Source organism: Neopsephotus bourkii, unplaced genomic scaffold (genome assembly GCF_033783945.1).
Source record: "Neopsephotus bourkii isolate Nb327-2 ecotype Australia unplaced genomic scaffold, CSIRO-AGI_Nbou_v1 NB_214, whole genome shotgun sequence".
NCBI classification, from domain to species: domain Eukaryota; kingdom Metazoa; phylum Chordata; class Aves; order Psittaciformes; family Psittacidae; genus Neopsephotus; species Neopsephotus bourkii.
In genome coordinates, this window is record NW_026900726.1 from 533,772 (window position 1) to 555,000 (window position 21,229).

General features: G+C 43.1%; 1 protein-coding gene and 1 long non-coding RNA gene across 5 annotated transcripts in view; one reads left to right on the plus strand and one right to left on the minus strand.

Annotated features, from left to right (window-relative positions):
• Positions 1-63: 63 nt before the first annotated feature.
• PDZK1 (PDZ domain containing 1) lies at positions 64-11,348 on the minus strand. The gene is made up of 9 exons (XM_061344401.1): positions 11,220-11,348; positions 7,269-7,480; positions 6,712-6,964; positions 5,637-5,773; positions 4,191-4,386; positions 3,743-3,939; positions 3,060-3,254; positions 1,940-2,239; positions 64-941 (listed from the first exon to the last, which is right to left on the minus strand). The coding sequence occupies exons 2-9, from the start codon at positions 7,476-7,478 to the stop codon at positions 864-866; spliced, it is 1,566 nt and encodes a 521-aa protein (XP_061200385.1). The 5' UTR covers positions 7,479-7,480; positions 11,220-11,348; the 3' UTR covers positions 64-863.
• LOC133207462 (uncharacterized) overlaps positions 10,295-21,229 on the plus strand; it is a 29,202-nt gene continuing 18,267 nt past the window's right edge. For 2 of the 4 annotated variants that reach the window (XR_009724046.1, XR_009724049.1), the window contains exons 1-3: positions 10,295-10,500; positions 10,726-11,761; positions 16,928-17,072. This is a non-coding gene — a long non-coding RNA (uncharacterized LOC133207462). Of the gene's footprint in view, positions 10,501-10,725; positions 11,762-16,927; positions 17,073-17,104; positions 17,404-21,229 lie in introns of those variants that run through there. The other 2 variants (XR_009724048.1, XR_009724047.1) reach the window with 2 other exon arrangements.

The following is a 21,229-nucleotide window of genomic DNA, read 5'->3' on the forward strand; positions in this document are numbered from 1 at the left end:
GTTTAAAAATTGTTCTGGAACATAAATCATAGGTAATAAGGATAAGATTGGGGGAGGGGGTGTGGGGGGAATAGGCACTCTAAACAATTTATTTATGGGTTGTTTTCAGTGTACAGTAAAGAGAGTATACAGCAGCAGTAGTACAAAGCCATTTATGTCATGTTCAAGACAATGTGGTGTTGAGTTTGAGTTAAATAATATGCATGAGTGAATTACGTATGCTATTCTGGCTACCATGATCCACAACTGTATGCAGTCGAGAAAGAATAGTGCTTAAATATCTTGATTTATGAATTATGAGGTTAGCTTAATGTTTGCAAGACATTTTTGCAATGTTAGCAGAAGAAAGGAGTGTAACGCAGAGAGTATACACTGGCTTATGCTACTTCACAGCAGTTGTACAGCTGTAAGTATAGCATAGTAGAGTTGCTACAGAGCTTGAGCTGATGCACTTGCATTAGGGGAAGAACTGCCTCTCCTGGGAGATGGGGAGAAATCAATGCTCTTTATTAAGAGCTTATCCTTAAAAGGCTAAGATGCTTACAAATATAAAGCATTTCTGCCTTCTGCTGCTCTATACTTAATTTTATGCTTACAGTTATTTAAGCCTTTACAGGAGGAAGTGACTAACTGCCCACCTTACAAGGCAGAAAGCAATGAAGTACAATTGCAGTGTGTTAAATGAATGCAATTTACACTGAAATGTTTACTTAAGGCAGCTGCATTTCAGCAAGAGATTGCAGTCCTTTACAGGTATGTCACTCCCAGGAGTAGTCAACTTCTGGGAGGAGTAGTAGCAAAGAATGAATGAAGAAAGAGCATTTGGAAGGTTTCTTTTTTTGTTCTTGGCATAGTTTGTCTCCTCACAACTTCGTGTCGTCACTGTTGTCACTGTCTGCTCTTGTAGAGGCAGCTGATTGTGAAGAGGAGGATGAGTTTGCCTGCAGAGGAGTAACAAATACGTTCTGATTATTTGCAGTTTGAAAACATGTGTGATACAGGTTATGAAGGACTCCTATTAAGGGTTATGAAGGACTTCTGTTCTCATCTGCACTAATCATGTACTTGTTTGGATGGCAGAATGAGCCAACAACAGTGATATTTTTTGTCGTTGAAGCACTTTTTGGTGAATTACATTTAGGGAGAAATTTATTCAATAGAGATTTCCTATTATGTAATTCCCATCGCTGCTGAATTTGCACACAAGTGTTGTTAACCTTTCTGCTGCAAAGTTCAGCATGGTGGCTGAAACTGTTACACAAACTTAGCAGCTGGACATTTTCAGACAAGGCGAAGAAAAAATGAACAGGAGGCAGCACTGGTTTTACTCTTCCTTGTCTGTCTCCTTTGAATGATCAGAAAAGAACATTTAAATGTTTAAGGCTGACCACACAGAGGATTCAAAATGACTGTTTCAAGAAGAAATACCTTCCTGCTTTTCTGACTTGTCATGCTTCATATTCTTTCTAATGGCATGAAGTGACTAAAATAAATCAGCACATTTCCTAGAAAATGCCATCATACCCTATCAGTTGCTCTTTCCTCTGTGAAAGGATCTGACATATTTCACCTGATTTCCCCAAAAGTGGTTTACGCTTTTTTGGTATATTTAAGAACTTTTTCCCCCTGCATGTTCAGGATTGTATTGCCTGTTTCCCATCTTCATCAAGGATTACTGTATTTGGATTATCTTGTTCCATAAAACCTCTTGTATGTGCATTCTTTCTGTGATTTATTTTTGCATTAAAGATACTTGCATGTATTATGTGTGGGGAAAGGAAGAGTTGTTTATGATAATCAGACTGCAGCTTCCCTTTTAATAACATGGACTGATTTGTAATAATCCAGGCTCAAGTTAAAAATCCTAGCACAGGAATAAAAGTTTTTTTTCTATTCCCTAGGTGATTTCTCAACATCTACTTAAAGCAGTATTACTCACCCTTTCCCTTGGTTCAGATGAGTTTCTCTCTGGTTCTGATGGATGGTTTTCTGTGTAAGCAGGAGGTTCAGAAGTGTCATAGACTGGATCTGCCATAGAGGCTGTGATGGGAATGTTCTGGTCCTGGAAGTATTTGTAAGCATCTTTGCTGCATACCAGTAGTGCTAGTCTGTCACCACTATCTTGGATTCTTTCCACCACTTTGTCATAAGATTCATTCATCACATTCACGCTGTTCACTTCCACCAGGAAGTCGTTATTTTCCACACCTGCTGTGTCAGCTGGTCCATGTTTTTTTACCTGCAAAGGCAAGTTCAAACTGTGATACTAGCATTAAACTTGAAAAGGTGCATTAACGACTGGTGGTTAGTGAGGATATTGTCTTACTATTTTCCTTATAAGACAGCAAAATACAAAATGTTTATGCTTTCTTTACAAGACAGCAGAATAAACATGGGAAAGATTTGTGGGGCAGAAATGAATTGGAACAGACAATAGGCCTAGGCATGATAAACATGGAACCTGCCAGTTTGGGACTTAAGATACATCTTGATTTTGATAGACTTGTAGAAATGTGGCACGGTGGAATAATGGACAGGTGGAAAACCAATTTTCTTAATTACTTGCAAGTCCCTATCCAGTAACTTTAAAGTTGTTACCTCTATTATATATCATATCATTACATATCCTTAGTAATGAGTGGAATGCCTTCTCTCAAGAAAGCTAAAGGCACAGACGTGATTTGTTTGTGGTTTGACTTTTGCTAGCTGTGGAATTCAAAAAAGGGTGGGTAGAGCAGGGTGAAGGTGTCTCACGCTCAGGACATTTTACAGGAAAAAAAAAATATAAATTATTTAAAATACCAATTTTAGCATGCTGGTCTCATGAATAAAAGCAAAAATGATGCAAAAGCTGGATTTCCCTTTTGTCTAGACATCTAACAGCTTATTTTTTTATCTTGGTCCTACGATGTCAGTATGACTAACAGTTGCAGCTTTTATCTGAGTGTGCTGGAGAAGAGACTTGTCTCATGTGGCTTTTCCTGAAGGCAGGACAGGAGGGAGGAAGTTGGCTGACAGACTACTTGGGCTTTTCCTTGTTACTCATTCTACATTAGTACCTCATTGATGAACAGTCCAGGCTTGTTCTTAATCATGTTTAAACTGAAGCCAAATCCACTAGGCCCTTTCACCATCTTGCAAATTCTTGGCTTGTGGTTCACATTCTGCTCAGTGTGCAACTCCACTCTTTCCTCCATTTTAGCTGGAGTTGAATCTTGTGCTTTGTAGTAGTAAGAGAAAGGGGAAATTTGAGCCTGAAAAAAAGTCACAAATAAAAAGGCACAAATAAAACTTTGTGAAATCTGTGTCAGGCTTCAGGATCAAAATGATTTGTTTGAAACCTTTTAATGACTAAGACTTGAGCTGCACTAAAGAGCTCTTTGTTAGTAATTTCTGGCTGACTGGAAAACTACAGTGTTGATCTGTGTGAGAAAGGAATTTTGTTACTCATTTTGTTCATAGATGGTTACACAGCCACATAGCCCTGAATTTGCTGTTTTAAACTTCTAACCTTTCTTGTGTGATTTGTTCCAGCAGTGACTAAAAACCTGGAAGACGCCAAAATCTGGGTGTTTTGTGACTTGCTGTATGAGTGCAAGGAGAGTTGCTGAAATATGGGTGTATCTTAAATATTTCCCACCAGTTGAAGTGTCTGTCAGAGCAGACTGGCTGTTTTATTGCTGCATATGTCTCTTCCTACTGATAAATGATCATTTCTCAGTAGTAGTTTGCATTTTCTTACCAGTTTATACATGGCATCAGTCTCCTTATCCACTACCAACAGTGTGGTTTTTGCCTCAGACTGCTTAATTTTTCCCACTACATTTTCATGGTCCAGACCATGCACCAGCTCTCCATTGACAGCTACTACGATATCATTGTCTTTGAGACCCGCTGCGGCTGCTGGGCTCTCAGCATCAATATCCTTGATTACGTGATCTAAGATTGGAAGGGAGAAAAAAATTGGTGTGAAGGCCGGTAAGTTAAAAGACATTAAAATGCATGGAAAACCTGATTGTCAGAATTGCATGGTCAAGACCATTTACCCTCATGCAAGTCTGTTTGCAACATGTCTATAGAGGACTTCTAGATGACCAGTGAGAAGCCAAAAGACAGTGAGGTCTGCAAACCTTGTACCAGAAGAAGCTCTATAGTGAATGTTATGGTCTGTGTGTTAACTTGGTTCTTACCACCAGTATTTTGTTCCATCCGTAGATAAAAGCCATAACCATTTTCTCCTGTCTGGATCTCAAGAAGTCGTGGTTTGAGGGGAAGCAATCTCAGGCTGGCACTCTCTTTGCTCAGTACCATATTCTGGCTCTTGTAATAGTGGTCTGTTTCTTCATTTGAAAGTAGAAACATAACATGATTCTCAGACTTCTTTACCTGTGACAGTACATAATGCAGTCTTGGATGTCACCACTGCAACAATACATGGGAATTCTAGATACTTTGGTAGCTGGTGTACTGATACATAGTGATGTGTAGGTGCTGTTGATGAATGAGCCATAAGATGTAGGCCATGGTACCATAAGTTGAGTACCCCTCACTCCCCATCCAGTCAGAAATTTGGGCCAAGATCTTGGGTATATAAGATCTAGTACATATATGAAGAAATATGTATTTCATACTGTGTTCCTGACCTTTAGGGAATTAACTGTAGAGTGCCAAGAGCGTGGCATACAGTACCAGCAAGAATCCAGTGAGCCTAAGTACATAATGCTTGGCTTATCTAGATATGGAACTCTACAATATAGACATATTGTGCCATCTATATGCCTATTTTAGTTTACAGTAACAAGAGTCAAGTTTCTGTCACTCTTCCATCTCCCTGTAATACTGATTCTGTTTTCTTGTTTGTTCAGCCTCTCAAAGTCCATCCTTCTCTTATTCCTTTACAGTCTAAAGGATGCTCTTTTAAACTCATCTTAACCAGCATCACCCTGCTGCTGCTGTTACTGTAGCTCAGTAAAAAACAGGTGTTGCACAGTTCCATAGTTAGTAGCGTGGACTGGACTGTGGTGTTGGAATTCTGGAGCATGTACTGCCTATCTCATGGCTCTCTGAAATCTCTTCAGCTCCAGCTGCGTTTCAGCAGTGCCAACAGTGGCAGCTGGAATCCTCATTAGCAATATTCTTTGCAGCTGAGGCCAGGTAGTGAAATTACATACACAGTAGTTCTCATTAGTTTTGTACTTCTTAACAGGAGAAAGGAACTACTGTCTGAAAGAATGAGTTTTCCCTGTTCCTTGCGGACTATCACCAGAGAGTTCCCCCTCTTCCTGCCCTGGAAACCACATTTGATGACTTGCCCTCTTACCGTTATGAGTATTTCCAGGACTTTCAGGAGCAGAACATGATTTATTTAATAGTGTTCCTGGCAGCAGCACTCTTCTGTTATTTAAAATTCTTTGCCCTGTCCTGATGGCATTATTTATTCAGAGTCAGTTCAAGAGGCTGCTTGACAACAGAGCCAAAGCAGAGGGGGTACTCTGCGGTGTTGACGATACTTAGCAGTAGCTTCCAGTGAATGCTTACTGTGAAGCATTCAAATCAGCCAGACCTGCCTCTTCAACAACCCTAATGGGTTGCTGTGAAAGTGAGCCAGAATAGAAGATGAATCAGTGTACAAATACCTTTTCCACCACTTCCTCATGTGTGTCATTTTCCACATTTTTTCCATTGATTTCAATCAGGCGATCGTTATTTTGGACACCAGCCTTTGCAGCTGCTCCTTGTGATGAAAGCTCTACTATGAACAACCCCTTCTGTCCTAAAATAAATGAAAGCTCATTACACAGGGCAAGTTGCTGACATATGCCTGAATTTAATGGTTAAGGAAACTCAGTACTGATGACCTTAGAGACTCCTGGACTCTGCTTACATGCAGATTACAGTGACACCACAAATCTTCTATATAGGCATACCTCCATCTCTCTTATTCTGTCCTGAAAAAATCACTTATGTGGGGGTGGGAGGCATTTGTTCGCTATCTGCAGCTCAAGCAATCTTTCAAGAGTGCTAAAGGGGAGCCCTGGATTTGATTCTCACCTCCTCCCCCTCCCAGTTTGAAGTGAGGAGCTGCTTTTGGTGTTTTATACATTTCACAATTTACTGTGTTTGAAAGGCTTACCTGTTTGGTCTTTCAGTTATACTACATTTTGAAATATCCTCTTTAGAGGTGATGCTCTCCAGAAGACTTCCCTATTCTGTTAACTGGCCTTGGAAGAAAGGCGTATGTGAAGGAGGTTCAAAACCCCTTGCTTTCTAAATTAAGTAACTTACAAATTGGAAATGTGTTTATTACAGCTGTCTAGAACTTTGTCTGCTGGTGCCTGAGGTTATTTGAAGGAATAGAACAGGACTTGATGTAGCATCTTGAGCATATATCTGGTATTTAATCAGGGACCTCAAATTTTATTTTGGTAAGTGGGCTTAAGTAACAAGCAGAAAATAGCCTGTTCTTTTTTATTCTTCCCTCTACTCCCCCATCTTTTCTCTACCCCATAAGAAATGTGGTCCTTGAAAAACTGCGCTGCATATGCTGTGCAGAAAAGGGCTAGTGGTAGACCTCAGCTCATCATGCTTCCCACTTTCTGTCAGCAAGAGTAGTTTGTGTGTCCACATTGGCCTCCACATTAACTGTGGGTGCCTCTGTCCCTGCTTGCCATCTCTCTTTATACACACTGTCTCTTCTCACCAGGCTCTCACCTTCTGTGGTTTTCAGAGAGAAGCCATAGCCTTTCTCTTCCTTCACTAGGTAGCAGAGCCGGGGTTGTGGAACTGTGGTGATTGCTCCATTGACCATGGATGGTGGGGACTGCTGCTCCTGTTGCTGTCCTGTTGACACTTTTTGACCAAGCTCTTCCAAGTTCAGTCCTTCCTTTTCAGCCTTTTGATAGGACGCATCATCCAGAACAAGTAGTACAACAGAATTCCCGCTGTTTTTGACAATCTCCACCACCTGTAGTGGGCAAGGCAAGCATGTGATAGAGCAATTGACCCTAAAACATTCCCCATGAAGGCTTGTACCATCTGTTTTTTTTGTTGTCTCATCCCTCTGCTTATGCACTGTGGAGGCACCTCAAAGACATTACATGCCCATGGTGGGTAATGAATGCTGTGGAGAGATTCTCAGAGCAGTTGACTTGGCTTTTGGATTTCCTAGCTGAAGTTGTCATAAAAACTGGAATAGAAAGCTTCACATAGTGGTATTGGTTCTGGGTAATGGGGAAATTGTGTGGGTATACGGCTAAACAGAGAAGTACCTGTGCATGTTCTTGCTTGTCTACAAACACACCATTAACTCTGAGGACTCTGTCTCCATCCTTCAAGCCAGCCTTTTCAGCTGGGCTGTTCTTTGCCACATTCCGGATGAGATGTCCTGCTGTGTCTTTCTCAACACGCAGGTAGAATCCGTAAGTCTTTTGGGGTATTTTGGTCACTTTACATTCTCGGGGCTGGAGAACAGAAGTCATCTCTAGCAGACAGGATGGAAAAGGTATGTGTCAGTAAGAACAGTAAGCTTACCTAGTTATGCTCACTCTCTATACATATAGAGTTTGCTTCTGAGTTCTTGGGTTTTTGCTTCCTGGTAAATCCTGCCGTGCAAAGCTGAAGCTAGTTAACAGGAGTAGGGAGAAAAAAACAGTCCTCTTTTCTCTCCCCTCCTCGCTTTTCTTGTCTCCCTATCTCAAATGAAGTTGAGCAAGATGCAGATCTGGAAGAAAGAAGTTGTCTGCCTGTGACAATGTGGTGAAAATTGAGGTGAGGATTTAATACCTGAATTAAGTCTTTGAAAGGAAAAATGATGGCAGCCCAAAAATATTGGAACATTGTTAAGAAAGCTGTGTGACAAATCAGGATTTCACAGAAGCACCGAATGGTCAGGGTGAGAAGGCACCTCTGGAGGTCATGTGGTCCAATGCTCCAGCTCAAGCAGGGCCACCTAGAGCCAGTTCTCCAGGAACCAAGTCTTGATGGCTTTCAAATATCTCCAAGGAAGGAGGGAAGCTCCATTACTTCTCTGGGCAACCCGTACCAGTGCTCAAGTCACTCTCATAGTAATAAAAAGCATCCTTATGTTCAGACAGAGCTGGCTGTGTTTCAGTTTATGCCCATTGCATTTTGTCCTGTCACTGGGTACCACTGAAAGGAGCCTGGCTCCATCTTTGCACCCTCCCTTCAGATATTTTTATACACTAAAAAGTCTCCCCTGAGCCTTTGCTTCACCAGGCTGAGCAGTCCCAGCTCTCAGCCTTTTAAGTATTTCCACGAATGAATGTTCTACAGCTTCTCTAGGCAACCTGTACAGATGGATGAGCAGCTGGGAGGAAGGAAAAACCTCATTGTTCTAACCAGGCTTTCCTGTTGTTAGTTTTTTTAGCTGAACAAAATCAAGTTTTGGGAAAGACATTGTAACTGTGGTGTTATTGTTAATGAGCACAGGGTTTGCATTGAAGGGTAGAAAGCAAGGACTGTATAAAGGAACTAGGAAGACACTTGTCTATGCTTACAAAGCTTTTGTTTCTTCTAACTGTGTTCATTATTTCTACATTTCAGTTTTCATACAAAATGGTGCACTTGCTTTTTTCTGTGCTCTTTAAGAGCTACTGATAGAATCAAAGTTCTTGGAGCTCTCCATGTTTTCCTCTGCCTTTGAGTCCTAATTAAACACTGTGATTCTATTATGAATCAGGCTATTATGAAACAGGCTATTTCACTTTGGTATTTCATTATACATGAGGCTTGGGTGAGATGTGAATGCAGGTATTGTGAGGTGTAACAAAGGTGTAGAATATTCAGGCATACACCTACTGATAATGTGCCATCAGGTAATCACTTGCAGGAGAGGTAATTTAATACTGCCTGGTCTGTATGGAACAAAACAGGAGTTGAGACAGTGTACTTCTCTTGTAATTCTCACATAAATCCTGAAATGACCATAAAGCCTCAATTTGCTGCCTTACTAAAACTTTATCAGCATCCCTGATGACTTTAACAATGACAAGAGATGTAATCAATGTAAAAATGTGACATTGTGTGAGAAAGGAAAGAAATTAAATTGGGTTCAGAAATGACAGGCTGCTGAAGTAGTAGTGGTTTGATTCAAATGATTTCTCAATGAATTTGTGACAACTGGAGCAGAATTTCTAGTTGATGTTTCCAGAGTGCTATGTTAGTTCCCCAGAGAATTTGAGGCCACCCAGTTAAAGAGCATACTTGATGCTGCTACCAGATTGTTGTTAGGAAGTGACCTTCGTCCTCCAGAGGTTCTGGAGCAGATCCTCCTAGGAGCTGTGTTAAGGCACATATGCCAAGGACAGGAAAGTGTTTGGGATCTGACAGCATGGATTTACTGATAATCATAAAAGATACCTGATGAACCCTAGTAACTTTACATAATGAGTTGAGTTGACTGGCTCTGTGATGGGCAGAGAGCAGTGAATGCTGTTCACCTTAACTTTTGCAGTGACTTTGATACAGTCTGTAATGCAGTCAATGTAGCCATTCTGGTGACACATGTACTGGATAAGCGGACTACTAGATGATGCAGAGAATTTTCTGGGTCACTAGGTTCAGAGGGGTTTGATCAGTGGTGTATAATCCAGCTGTTGGGTGGTTATTAGTGACATTCTTTTGCTATTTAGAGGGACCTCAGCAGGCTGGAGAAATGGGCTGACAGAAACCTCATGAAGTTCAGCAAAGAAAAGTGAAAAATAATCTGTGCCTAGACCATGCACAACAATACAGGCTGATTGCTGAATGGCCAGAAGGCAGCATTGCTGGGTAGCACTCAAGTGCCAAGTTGAATGTGAGTCAGTGGTGTAACTTTGCAGTACTGTAGCCAGCAGGTCAATGGAAGGGATCATTCCCCTCTCTTTGGCACTTGTGAGCTGCATGTGAGGACCGTCTCCAGATTTGAGCTCCCTTAAGTAATTGATATATTCGAGCTAGTCCACTGAGGTGATAGGGTACACATAATGTTTAAGGAGACAGAGATGGGTTTGTTCAGTCTTGGGAAGAGAAAGTAAAGGGAAGATCTTATTGATGTCATCGATGTTACCTGGATAGGGCCCTAGCAACCTGATCTAAGTTGGTCTTGTCTTATATGAGGCGTTGGACCAGATTACCTCCAAAAGTCCTTTTGAACTTAAACTCTTCTATGCTTTTATGAGGTAATGAATCCCTGGTTCTAGTAATGCTTATCATGAGCAGGAATATTGTGTACTGAAAGTAAGCAATAGGTGTGACCAGGGAACAGCTCCAAAGGTAGCTGTCTTAGGAACTCCTGCAAAAGATCCATGATGATAAAGGGACAAGAAAACTGCAGATAACTTCTTCCAGCTGGAAAGTCCAGGTAATTTGCAAACTTGTTCTGTATTTTACTGGAAAAATTTTTTTTTTCTGCCTCTACTGACAGAAGTTTGTCAAAAGGCCAAAGTTGTGTTAGAAAGATAAGCCATTAATCACAGCCTAATAAATACTAAGAAAATTAATGTTTGCATGTAAATATTTCTATTCAACTCCATGGTTTTTCTTTGGAACACCTGTGTGACTCATGTGGGAACTGGACTTCTTTCTTTTCCCCTTTAAGTAGCTGGGGTCAAGTCCTTCCATGGTAGCAGCCTACTGCAGAGCTACCTCTGTCATTACCCATACTACAGACTGTTTGCTATCAAAGCTGAAAGTGCATTGTTGAGTTTAAATGGGCAGCATATAGAGCAGTATGGATTTGTGGTGGGGGTTTGGCACAGATGCCACTGCAGCTGGGGAATATGGGGAATTTCAGCATGCAGGGTAAGAAGCCTGCAGATGACGATTCCCTTGTTCCCCTTGGTCAGGTGTCTTGTACTTTTTTGAGTGTCTGTAGTTGCACTGAGACTCACATAAGGATGGGCTGCCTTTACATTTGGCCATTGTTGGAATGCATCAGACTGCATTGATAGCAACTACAACTCAAAGCAGTTTTTCTTGACAAATGCTGAAAATCTGTGCTAATTCCTGAAGTTAACATGCAAAACAAGTGATACACAAAACTGAAGAAACAGTAGGCTTTTACAGGGAAGATTATTCCTTTATATTTAGAAATGGAGGGAAGGTTACACTACACTGCATACTACTTTTAATCCATGAAATCTTTACATGCAAAATTTTATTTGGATTGTAAAAAGGAGTTTTCTAAGGGAGGAGGGTTTAACAAAAAAGGAATATCTTACCTGTATGTCTGTGTGGAGCAGCATTCACAGGAATTCTCTTTTGCTGTCCCCCCCTGTGGCAGTATCTATAAGTAAGGCTGGACTTTGATTGGGCAAAGGTTGATTTAAAAGATTATTTATTTAACCAAGATTCACTGAATATGTTCAACACCTTGATAGGGTGCCTTGTCCTTGCTTGCAGAAGTGCTAATCACATGCATGTCTTGGCAGCTTTGAATTTTGCTCTGCTTATAAAAACTTAAGTCAATGAGGTCATCCGAGGCAAGCCTGATCTTTACTCTGGGCAAGAATCTTCTCCAGCTGTAAAAAATGTCTTAGCAGAAGCAGGTTCGGATTGTGGTGGATTGACCTGGGCCAGCAGCATTTGACTGCAGATCAAGAGGTTACTGGTTCAAATCTATCTGCCCCATGTTAGATGCCAGATAAAGGACTGTGATGGGTTAACCTTGGCTGGCAACCAGATGCCCACTGAGCTGCTTTTACTCCCCTCTTATACAGAACAGGAGGGAGAAAATAGGATGAAAAGGCTTGAAGAATTCAAGGTAAGGACAGTAATTGGAAGACACAGAAAAAAAAAAGTGCTTGTGCTGGAGGGGTGTCTCTGACCATCGAGGCCATCACATGTGTGAAACGTAGCCTAATCAGGTGACCCGTATGTGTAAAGATTTACTGGGATAGAGAGCAGGGGTGGCTGGGCTATCAGTATTGTGAGGCCTGTCAAATTAGCTATCCTGGACCACTGCTCTGAACCTGACAAGGCAAGTGCTATGTATTTACCACATGGAAGCATCTACTGGGTGACCAAAGACATACACTGTAAACCATGCCATTGCTTGAAATGCAATCCTGAGCCTTGAAAGTCAAATTCTGTGTCATGGTGCTCCAGAAAGAATCCAGCCAGACAGTTCAACTCATTTCTAAAAGAACCTCATACAGTCCTGGGCCAAGAAACATGACATTGATTTGGTCCATCACGAAACCTATCACCCACAAGCCTCTGGAAAGATTGAACAATACAATGAACTGTTAAAGACTATGTTTTGAGAGCATAGAACACTGGGGAATGGAAGCAGTGGGGTGTAAGTGTAGCAGAATCCACTTGTATAGTCAGCACCAGATGATCTACTAACTGCCCTCGTTCTTGGTGTACCAAGATACTTAATGAATTGACTGTGCACCGTGCAGATGGGAGCACATGCAAGGATTACAGGTCAGCATACAAGGAAACAGTGCAGCATTTGAAGCAAGATGGCATTTTTTATTGTACTATCACTGTGATAGTCACTTGAGGTCATTTCAGGAGCAGACAAGAATTTTCAGGAATAAGGTGTTATACAATTTACCACAGTGCTGGCAGAATGCTGTAGAGTAGAGAGTTGGTATTGTGGAAGGGTGTAGTTTCAGTAAGTGCAATTAAGCAAAGTCTTGCTCTTTGCCAGAATATATGTGGCCCAAGTCACTCCTGGCCCTACTTTGGAGACAGACATGAGGAGAGTGGGTACCCAGTGGTGCCAGGATGATGGTCCGTCCTTACTCGCATCTGAAGAGTCTGTACAGGAAAAACAAAGATGTAGCAAATCTCTGGATCACTCCAATACTGACTGCTTTTTTAAAGCTGTTTTGCTTTGGTTTTTTAATTGTGACTCACCATGACTGTATTAAGAGCTGGTGAAGAAGCCACTTTCATGGCCACTCCAATGGATGATAGGAGTAGAAAACAGCTGTTAATGAAAGACTGGTGAAGTAGACCTTTAATGTTTGTAATACAACTGCAAAGTTACAAAGTTCAGTCTACTAAACACGCCTTTTGTTATTAACACAGTTGTACAAGAAGTCCAACCCACAATTTGAATGAATATAGTTCATATATTTGGTTCTGAGGGTAGTTATGCTCAAAAGATATGTATCAATGCTGGCACTGTTCTATTGACAAAAGGTTTACGTGGGTACTTTGCTGTAAAAGCATTTCCTCGCTTTAAATTTAAATTCAATGATAATATCAACCACAGCTGAACTTTTTTGCCTAGGTGCACGTACATCCCTTAAAAATTGATGTAATGAGGATTTCTAAATAGTGCTTGTTTACCTACACACACACACGTGTGTATGTATATATATATGTATATATTGCTTGCTGCATCCTTGCTGACCACAAGGTCACTGGTTCCCTTCCAGTGCCATCCTGTTTGTTATGAATCCAACAAATATTTAAAGAAAATTCATTTTCAAATGCAGTGTGTTGGGAGGATGCAGGCTGAAACAATTGTAAATCTGTCCTCTACTCCCTGCAGAACATCATGCAGCTGAGCTCTGCAAAGGTGGTATGCTTGGTCTAAGCCACCACAGTCCAATGTATTAACAAGAGGCAACATCACTTTTGATTTATATTAATATGCAAGGCTGTGAACTACAATGGCTGAAGGGCTGTGATTTGCAACCTCTGTCAGGTAGAGATAAGCTCCCTGAAAAAGTTGCTGTTCCCATCCAAGGGGGCTGTGGCCTCTTCAGCTTTCCTTCCACAGTTAAATCTGACAGGGATTGTGAATCAGAGCCTTGGACTGTTTTAAGGTCTCCTTCAATAGAGTAATAGGAGGATATTCTTAATTTGTTCTTGTATTTAAGCCCTTAAAAATCAGTACAACACTTTCCCTTTGCCCCTTACTTTGCCACTGATGTTTTTTGTACTCCAGTTTGGCAAGTATTATATAAAGCAGCATGTGATTTAGTAATAGGAATATTTGGTTCACTGAAGACGTCCTTAATAATGAGGCAAAGTGCATTTGAGCTACCAAATGCATATTCATCAATCTTTCTGCACGTAGCCAAGTGGTAATTAATTCTTTTTCTTCTGGTGACCACATGCTCCTGATACAATGAAGAGACTCAGAGGAAAAAACAAGGGAACAAGTAGGAATGGCATTGCAATCCTGCTGCTTTGCAGACGAAGGGGAGAATACCCGTCTTTCTAGCATTTTGGCCTTATGTGTTCCTAAAAAATGGGGGAGGAAAACACCCCACATTTGCTGCCCCTGTGTTTTCAGCAAAGAAAGGTATTCTGTTATCCGCTGGACCTGTCAGTAAGGAATTAATAGTGGAAGTCCACTTGCTCTAGGCTTTGCTCTTTTTGCTTTAAACATGGAATTGACTTCCCTAGTGACCTTTTTACTGGAGAATATAAACTAGAAACAATACTTTCTTTTTTAGCTGTTCTTTAGCTGCTCAACAAATATTCTGTGTTGATAATGAATTTGGGCTTTTAGATGCAGAATTTGTTACCAAGTTAACTGTGAGGTTTGGCTGTACGGCTTCTTTGCTGTCACATCAGGCTGAATTCAATGTTAAAAAATTGGTATTTCTGTTGAAGCAAAAATTCAAGGGTGCTAGAAATAAGGAGTTATGTGAGCTAAGCAGACTTTTCAGTGCACCTATGTGTTCATAGTAAATGGCTGTACACATGTATATATATTCACATGCATGCGCAGCAGTCTTCCAGCCCGTTTGGATAACAGCAGCTGAAGCTGCTGGTTTTTGTTTTCTGATTCATGAACAGAATAAGTTACTTCGATCTGTTGTATGTGCATTTTTTGCCCTCTGGAGATGGATTTCTGAATTTGACAGTAGACTCTGTTCCTTTCCTTCTAGGCTTTTGAAATGTATAAGTAAAAAGTACTATGTCTACTTCACTATTTTCTTCAAGGAGCAGTATGAAGAGATGCTTATGCAGTCACTCTAAAAATCATATATTCTTTCTCCAAAAATACAGCTCCATGAGAAGTGTCCAAGCCCTAAGGCTTTGACAGCAGCAATTGTGAATTTCTTTCTCTTACCATGTTCCATTCCTCTTCCTTCTGCCTGTGTCCCCTCTTGTCCTGTTGTTCCCCCCTAGTCTGTAATCGATCCTGGAAATGCCCCTAATTTCTGTAATAACCTCTATATGATTGAGTATTCAATTTCTGTTTGTCAGTAAATCTATTATTGAGTGGAGACCTGGATTGAGAGCAGCCCGGAGGAGAGAGACTTGGGTGTGTTGGTCGATGAAAATCTCAAAATGAGTCAGCTTCAGTGTGCGCTCGCAGCCCAGAAAGCCAACAGTATCCTGGGCTGCATCAAAAGGAGTGTGACCAGCAGGTCGAAGGAGGTGATCCTGCCCCTCTACTCTGCTCTTGTGAGACCCCACCTGCAGTACTGTGTTCAGCTCTGGGGCCCACAACACAGGAGGGATATGGACCTGTTGGAGCAAGTCCAGAGGAGGCCACAAAGATGATCAGAGGGTTGGAGCACCTCTTCTATGGAGACAGGCTGAGAGAGCTGGGCTTCTTTAGCCTGGGAGACCTTGAAGCAGCCTTCTGGTACCTAAAGGGGCCTAGAAGAAATCTGGAGAGGGGCTTTTTAGCAGGACATGTAGGGACAGGACAAGGGGGAATGGCTTTCAACTGAAACAGGGGAGATTTAGGTAAGATCAGAAGCTCTTAGGTAAGGCAGAAGCTCTTCCCTGTGAGGGTGCTGAGGGCTGGCACAGGGTGCCCAGAGAAGCTGTGGCTGCTCCATCCCTGGCAATGTTCAAGGCCAGGTTGGATGGGGCTTGGAGCAACCTGCTCTAGTGGAAGGTGTCGCAGTCCATGGCAGGGGTTGGGACTGGATGAGCTTTGAGGTCACTTCCAATACAAACCAGTCTGGGATTCTATTCTGATAGTTTATTACCCTAAGCTTAGGCTGGAGTAGTGTCTGGAGGGGGAAGGTGCATCAGCCTCAGCAAATGCAAATGATGTTGCTTCACAGAATCCTGAATTATTTTGACTCTTTTTTTGTATGCCAAAGACTTAACTTTTGCTTCAAACTTCTTACTGGGTGCATCCACTCTTGCTACAGGAGGGATTTAAATTGGAATAGCATTCATTTGCCATCCTCTCTCACTGAGATCAGTGATCATAATGCAAAGTCTGAATGTAGTCTTGAAGACAAATACAAGCTTCCTGTAGAAACTTCCATCTTCTCAGTCACTCTGTATTTGCTTTTATGTTTGGGGAACTATTGTGTTCTGCTCTGGCGAGGCTTATATGATACTTATAATGATCCTAGAAATGTGGGGGTGGATAATGCCTGCTCTTTATTAGTTCTTGTCACTTTGTGACTTTGAAAGGCTTGTTATCACAAAAAGGAAATGGCACTGCAGAAATGCAGAATGCAGCCCTTTCCCTGCATACCTATTGAAAACTGTTACTGTAAGCTTTGAAAGGAATATAAATTTCGACACTATTTGAACCAAAGATTAATATGGGAAAAAAAATAGCATAAGTAATGCGATTAAAATCCCATCCAAACAAGCAACAGATCCTATCAGAAATCTTGCCTAAGTAGTAAAGACAGACTAGATCTCCGCAAAATGCATCTATGGAAATGAGGTTGGCATGGTTGTAAGAGTAAAACTGTTTTTTGGTGACAGCAGAGCTTGTGTCCCTGATTTCAGCTGGAAAATGACACTCAAACTATCTAGGAAATACCCACCTTCATCGTAGCTGAGGGCCTGTCTTGAAGGTCGTCCTGAGTGGTATGACTACATCTGGGCCTAAATAGCTAAGTGATCCTGAAATGCTGGACTGGGTTCAGAGCTGGAGCGATGGGACATACCTGCTCAAGTAGAGAGAAGAAAAAGAAAACTATTATCCACAGACAGAGCTGAGATTTCATTAAGCTGTTCCCTTGCGCAGGTCATCCAGAAGTGGAAGGATTTCAAGATCTATGTCACTGGGGAAGCCAGCATGAGCTTGAGTGAAACTCGTGTGTGGCAGTAAGCTTCATGGTGTTTGAGTCCATATAGCCAGTGGCAAGATCCCAAGAAGTTCAGCCAAAGTAGTATATTTTACTCTCTTGTGCTTTTTTTTCACCTTTGCAGGGGGCAGCTGCACTGTTATCTCTTGGTTTTCATTTGTTCTATGCACATGAAAGATTCCCAACAGAGTCCTTTAATGATTTCCTAAACTTAAACCACAACTTTTACCTCAGTCAGATTCTCAGTTGTTAGTGGTTGTACTTTCAGCTGCTGCTGCTATGTTATTTCACTGCCATACTTTTTTCAGGGCTCACTGTGTCCTGAGGAAGAGGATGATGGAATAAAACCCCTGCATAATTATATTTACTGCCAGTAAGGTGGAATAATAAAGTAGCTAATGGATGCTTAAATCAGGTAGGCATTTATATTAAGGAAATTGAAACTGAAGGTTGTTGTCATCATTTTAAATTCTCCTAGGGTTAACTTTGTGAGTGGTGATAATCTGTTATATCAGTTTGAGGGTTTAATCACTTGGCAATGTTAGTCTGATTCATTATTACACCGTGAAGTCACATATTTAATTAGCTTAGATAACAGAACATTGATTTCTCAAGGTTTGTTTGCTTTTGTGTAATTTGATTGACATTATTAATTTTATTATTTTGATTAAAAAGAAAAGGTACATCTTTTCAGTACTTGGTGCCTGGACCTATTTTCTTTACAGTTACAGACTATGTGTATCTTGAGGTACAAAATTTGTAACCTCTTTGTGTTCTCTTCAAATTTAGTTCAAACTGCTTCACAGCATGATTAATAAAAATAATGGTCACTAAGCCTGATGTTTTAATTCAGTATAAACTGTTTGGGTTTGATGTTTTGATGGTTTTATTTTTATTCCAGATATAAGAAAAGTAAAAATGACAGCCCATTTGTCATTTATAGAAGCCAATGTGTAAGATGTATAATGACGAAGTGGTGTTCTACAAAAGCAAACCCAGCAAACTAGGTCTTAAAATGGAGGTAAAGCAGGAGGGCAAAAGGGGGCCTTTTGTCATCACTGAGTTGCAGACCAGTGCATCCAAAATGCAGTCCCTGCCATATGATCAGGGCACAGACAAGCATCTATCTAGCACAGGTTACAAGCAGGAGTATTAGAAATCCAGAGTGTCTGGTGCACAGCTGTGTCATGTCTGTTCCTGGTGTGCTTGTGTCCAGCATGGTGAAAGGAGCAGTTCTAGACCACCAAGACGGGGGAGAGTTTTCAGTTGGCTGGTGATGGGGTGTTGTATTCTCTTCCCTTGTTATTTCCTTTATCATTACTATTATTGGTGGCAGCAGTAGTGGTTTGTGTTATACCTTAGTTACTAAACTGTTCTTATCTCAGCCTGTGGGAGTTGCATTCTTTTCGATTCTCTCTGTCCCTTCAGGAGTAGGGGGAGGGCAAGGGGGGGGGGGAGTGAACAAGCTGTCTGGCTGGGGTTAAGCCATGACAGTTGGGCTTCAGTTTGGGCTTCAGTTTAGGGTACAGGTTCAGGGTTCTGATTTGGGTTTGGGTTCGGGTTCAGGTTAGGGTTTGGCTTCGGGTCCAGGTCCAGTTTGGGGTTTGGGTTGTGGTTCGGGTTTCGGGTTCAGTGTTCAGGATTCCCATTAGGGTTGGGGTTCAGGTTTGGGTTTGGGGTTTGGATTAGGGTTCGGGGTTGGGGTTCAGGTTGGAGTTCAGGTTGGGGTTCTGGTTCGGGGTTCAGGGTTTGGGGTTCAGGTTCGGGCTTTGGGTACCGGTTGGGGTTCGTGTTGGGGTTTGGATTTGGCGTTTGGGGTTGGATTTTGGGTTGCAGTTTGGGTTCAGAGTTGCGGTTGGCGTTCGGGGCTCAGAATTGGGGTTCGGAGCTTGGGCTTCAGGTTCAGGCTTTTGGATTTGGGGTTTGGGGGGGTCGGGTTGGGGTTCGTGGTTTGGCTTCGGAGTTCAGGTTAGGGATCTGGTTGGGGTTAGGGTTGGGGTTGGCATTCGGGGTTTGGGTTCAGGGTTCGGGGTATGGGGCTCGGGTTCGGGGTCCAGGTCAGGGTTCGGGTTAGGGTTCAGCTTTGGGTTTTGGTTCAGGGTTCTGATTTGGGTTTGGGTTCAGCTTAGGCTTTGGGTTTGGGTCCAGGTCGGGGGTGGGGTTCAAGTTGGGGTTCGGGGTTGGTGTTCAGTGTTGGGGTTCAGGTTGGGGTTCAGGTTGGGGTTGTGGTTCAGGGTGGGGTTCAGCATTTGTGTTCAGCATTCGTGTTCATCATTCAGATTCAGGGTTCGGGGTACGGGGTTTGGATTTGGGGTCCGGCTCGGGGTTCATGTCGGGGTTCGGGTTAGGGTTCAGGTTTGGGTTCAGGGCTCTGATTTGGGTTCGGGTTCAGGTTAGGGTTGGTGTTCGGGCTGCGGGTTCAGGTTGCTGTTTGGGTTCATGCTGGGGTTCAGGGCTTGGGGTTTGGGTTCAGTGTTTTGGATATGGGGTTCAGGGTGTTTGGGTTGGCTTTTGGATTGGGGTTCAGGTTCAGAGTTAGGGTTCGGGTAGGGGTTCAGGTTAGGGGTTCGGGGTTCGCATTTAGGGTTCTGGTTGTGATTAGGGTTGGGGCTTGGGTTGGGGTTCAGGGTTGGGGTTGTGGTTCGGAGTGGGGTTCGGTGTTTGGGTTCAGGGTTCAGATTCAGGTTTAGGGGTATGGGGTTTGGGTTCGGGGTCCGGCTTCCTGTTGGGGTTTGGGTTGGGGTTCAGCTTTGAGTTTGGGTTCAGGGTTCTTATTTGGGTTGAGGTTCATGTTAGGGTTCTTATTTGGGTCCGGATTGGGGATCAGGTTGCAGCTTCGGGGGTCGTGATTGTGGTTGGGGTTGGGGCTCAGGTTGGGGGTCAGGTTTCTGGCTCGGGTTCGGGCTTCAGGTTAGGGGTTCAGGTTAGGGTTCAGTTTGGGGTTTGGGTTGGGGTTTGCCCTGGGGTTTGGGTTGGGGTTCAGGCTTAGGGTTCAGGGTTGGGGTTTGGGGTGGGTTTCGCGGTTTGGGTTCAGGATTCGAGGTATGGGGTTCGGGTTCGGAGTGTGGGTTGGGGATCATGTTGGGGTTTGGGTTGGGATTCAGGTCGGGGTTCAGGTTGAAGTTCAGCTTAGGGTTTGGGTTCAGGGCTCAGATTTGGGTTCCGGGTCAGGTTAGGGTTCGGATTTGGGTCCAAGTTGGGGTTTGGGGTGCGGGTTTGGGTTTGAGGTTCGAGTTGGGTTTCAGGGTTGGGGTTGTGGTTTGGGGTGGGGTTCATCGTTCGGGTTCAGGGTTTGGATTCAGGATTTGGGGTATGGGGTTTGGGTTTGGGGTCTGGGTTTGGGTTCATGCTGGGGTTTGGGTTGGGGTTTAGCTTTGGGTTTGGATTCAGGGTTCTGATTTGTGTTTGGGTTCAGGTTGGGGTTCTTGTTTGGGTCTGGGTTGGGGTTCAGGGTGCAGCTTCAGGGTTTGGGGTTGCAGTTAGGGTTGGGGTTCAGGTTGGGGGTCAGGTTCAGGGTTCAGGTTAGGGGTTCAGGTCCGGGTTGGTGTTCAGGGTGCAGCTTCAGGGTTCAGGGTTGCAGTTAGGGTTGGGGTTAAGGTTCAAGTTGGGGGTCAGGTTTGGGGTTCGGCTTCAGTTTTGGACTCGGGTTTGGGTTTGGGTTGGGGTTCGTTTTGGGGTTCAGGTTTGGGTTTGGGGTTGGGGTTGGGGTTCAGGGTGGAGTTTGGGGTTTGGGTTCAGGATTTGGGTTCGGGGGGGGGTATGGGGAACAGGTTCAGGGTTCAGGTCTACGTTCAGGTTGGGGTTCAGCTTAGGGTTTGGGTTCAGGGTTCTAATTTGGGTTTTGGTTCAGGTTAGGGTTTGGGTTTGGGTCCAGGTCGAGTTTGGGGTTTGGGGTGCGGGTTTGGGGTTGGAGTTCGGGTTGAGGTTCAGGGTTGCAGTTGTGGTTCGGGGTGGGGTTCGGCGTTCAGGTTCAGGGTCGGGTTTGGGTTCGGGGTTCGGGGTCCAGCTCATGGTTCATGTCTGGGTTCGTGTTAGGGTTCAGCTTTGGGTTCGGGTTCAGGGTTCTGATTTGGGTTTTGGTTCAGGTTTGGGTTCTTGTTTGGGTCCGGGTTGGGGTTCAGGGTGCAGCTTCAGGGTTTAGAGTTGTGGTTAGGGTTGGGGTTGGGGTTCAGGTTGGGGGTCAGGTTCAGGGTTCAAGCTCAGGTTCAGGTTAGGGGTTCGGGTCCAGGTTGGTGTTCAGG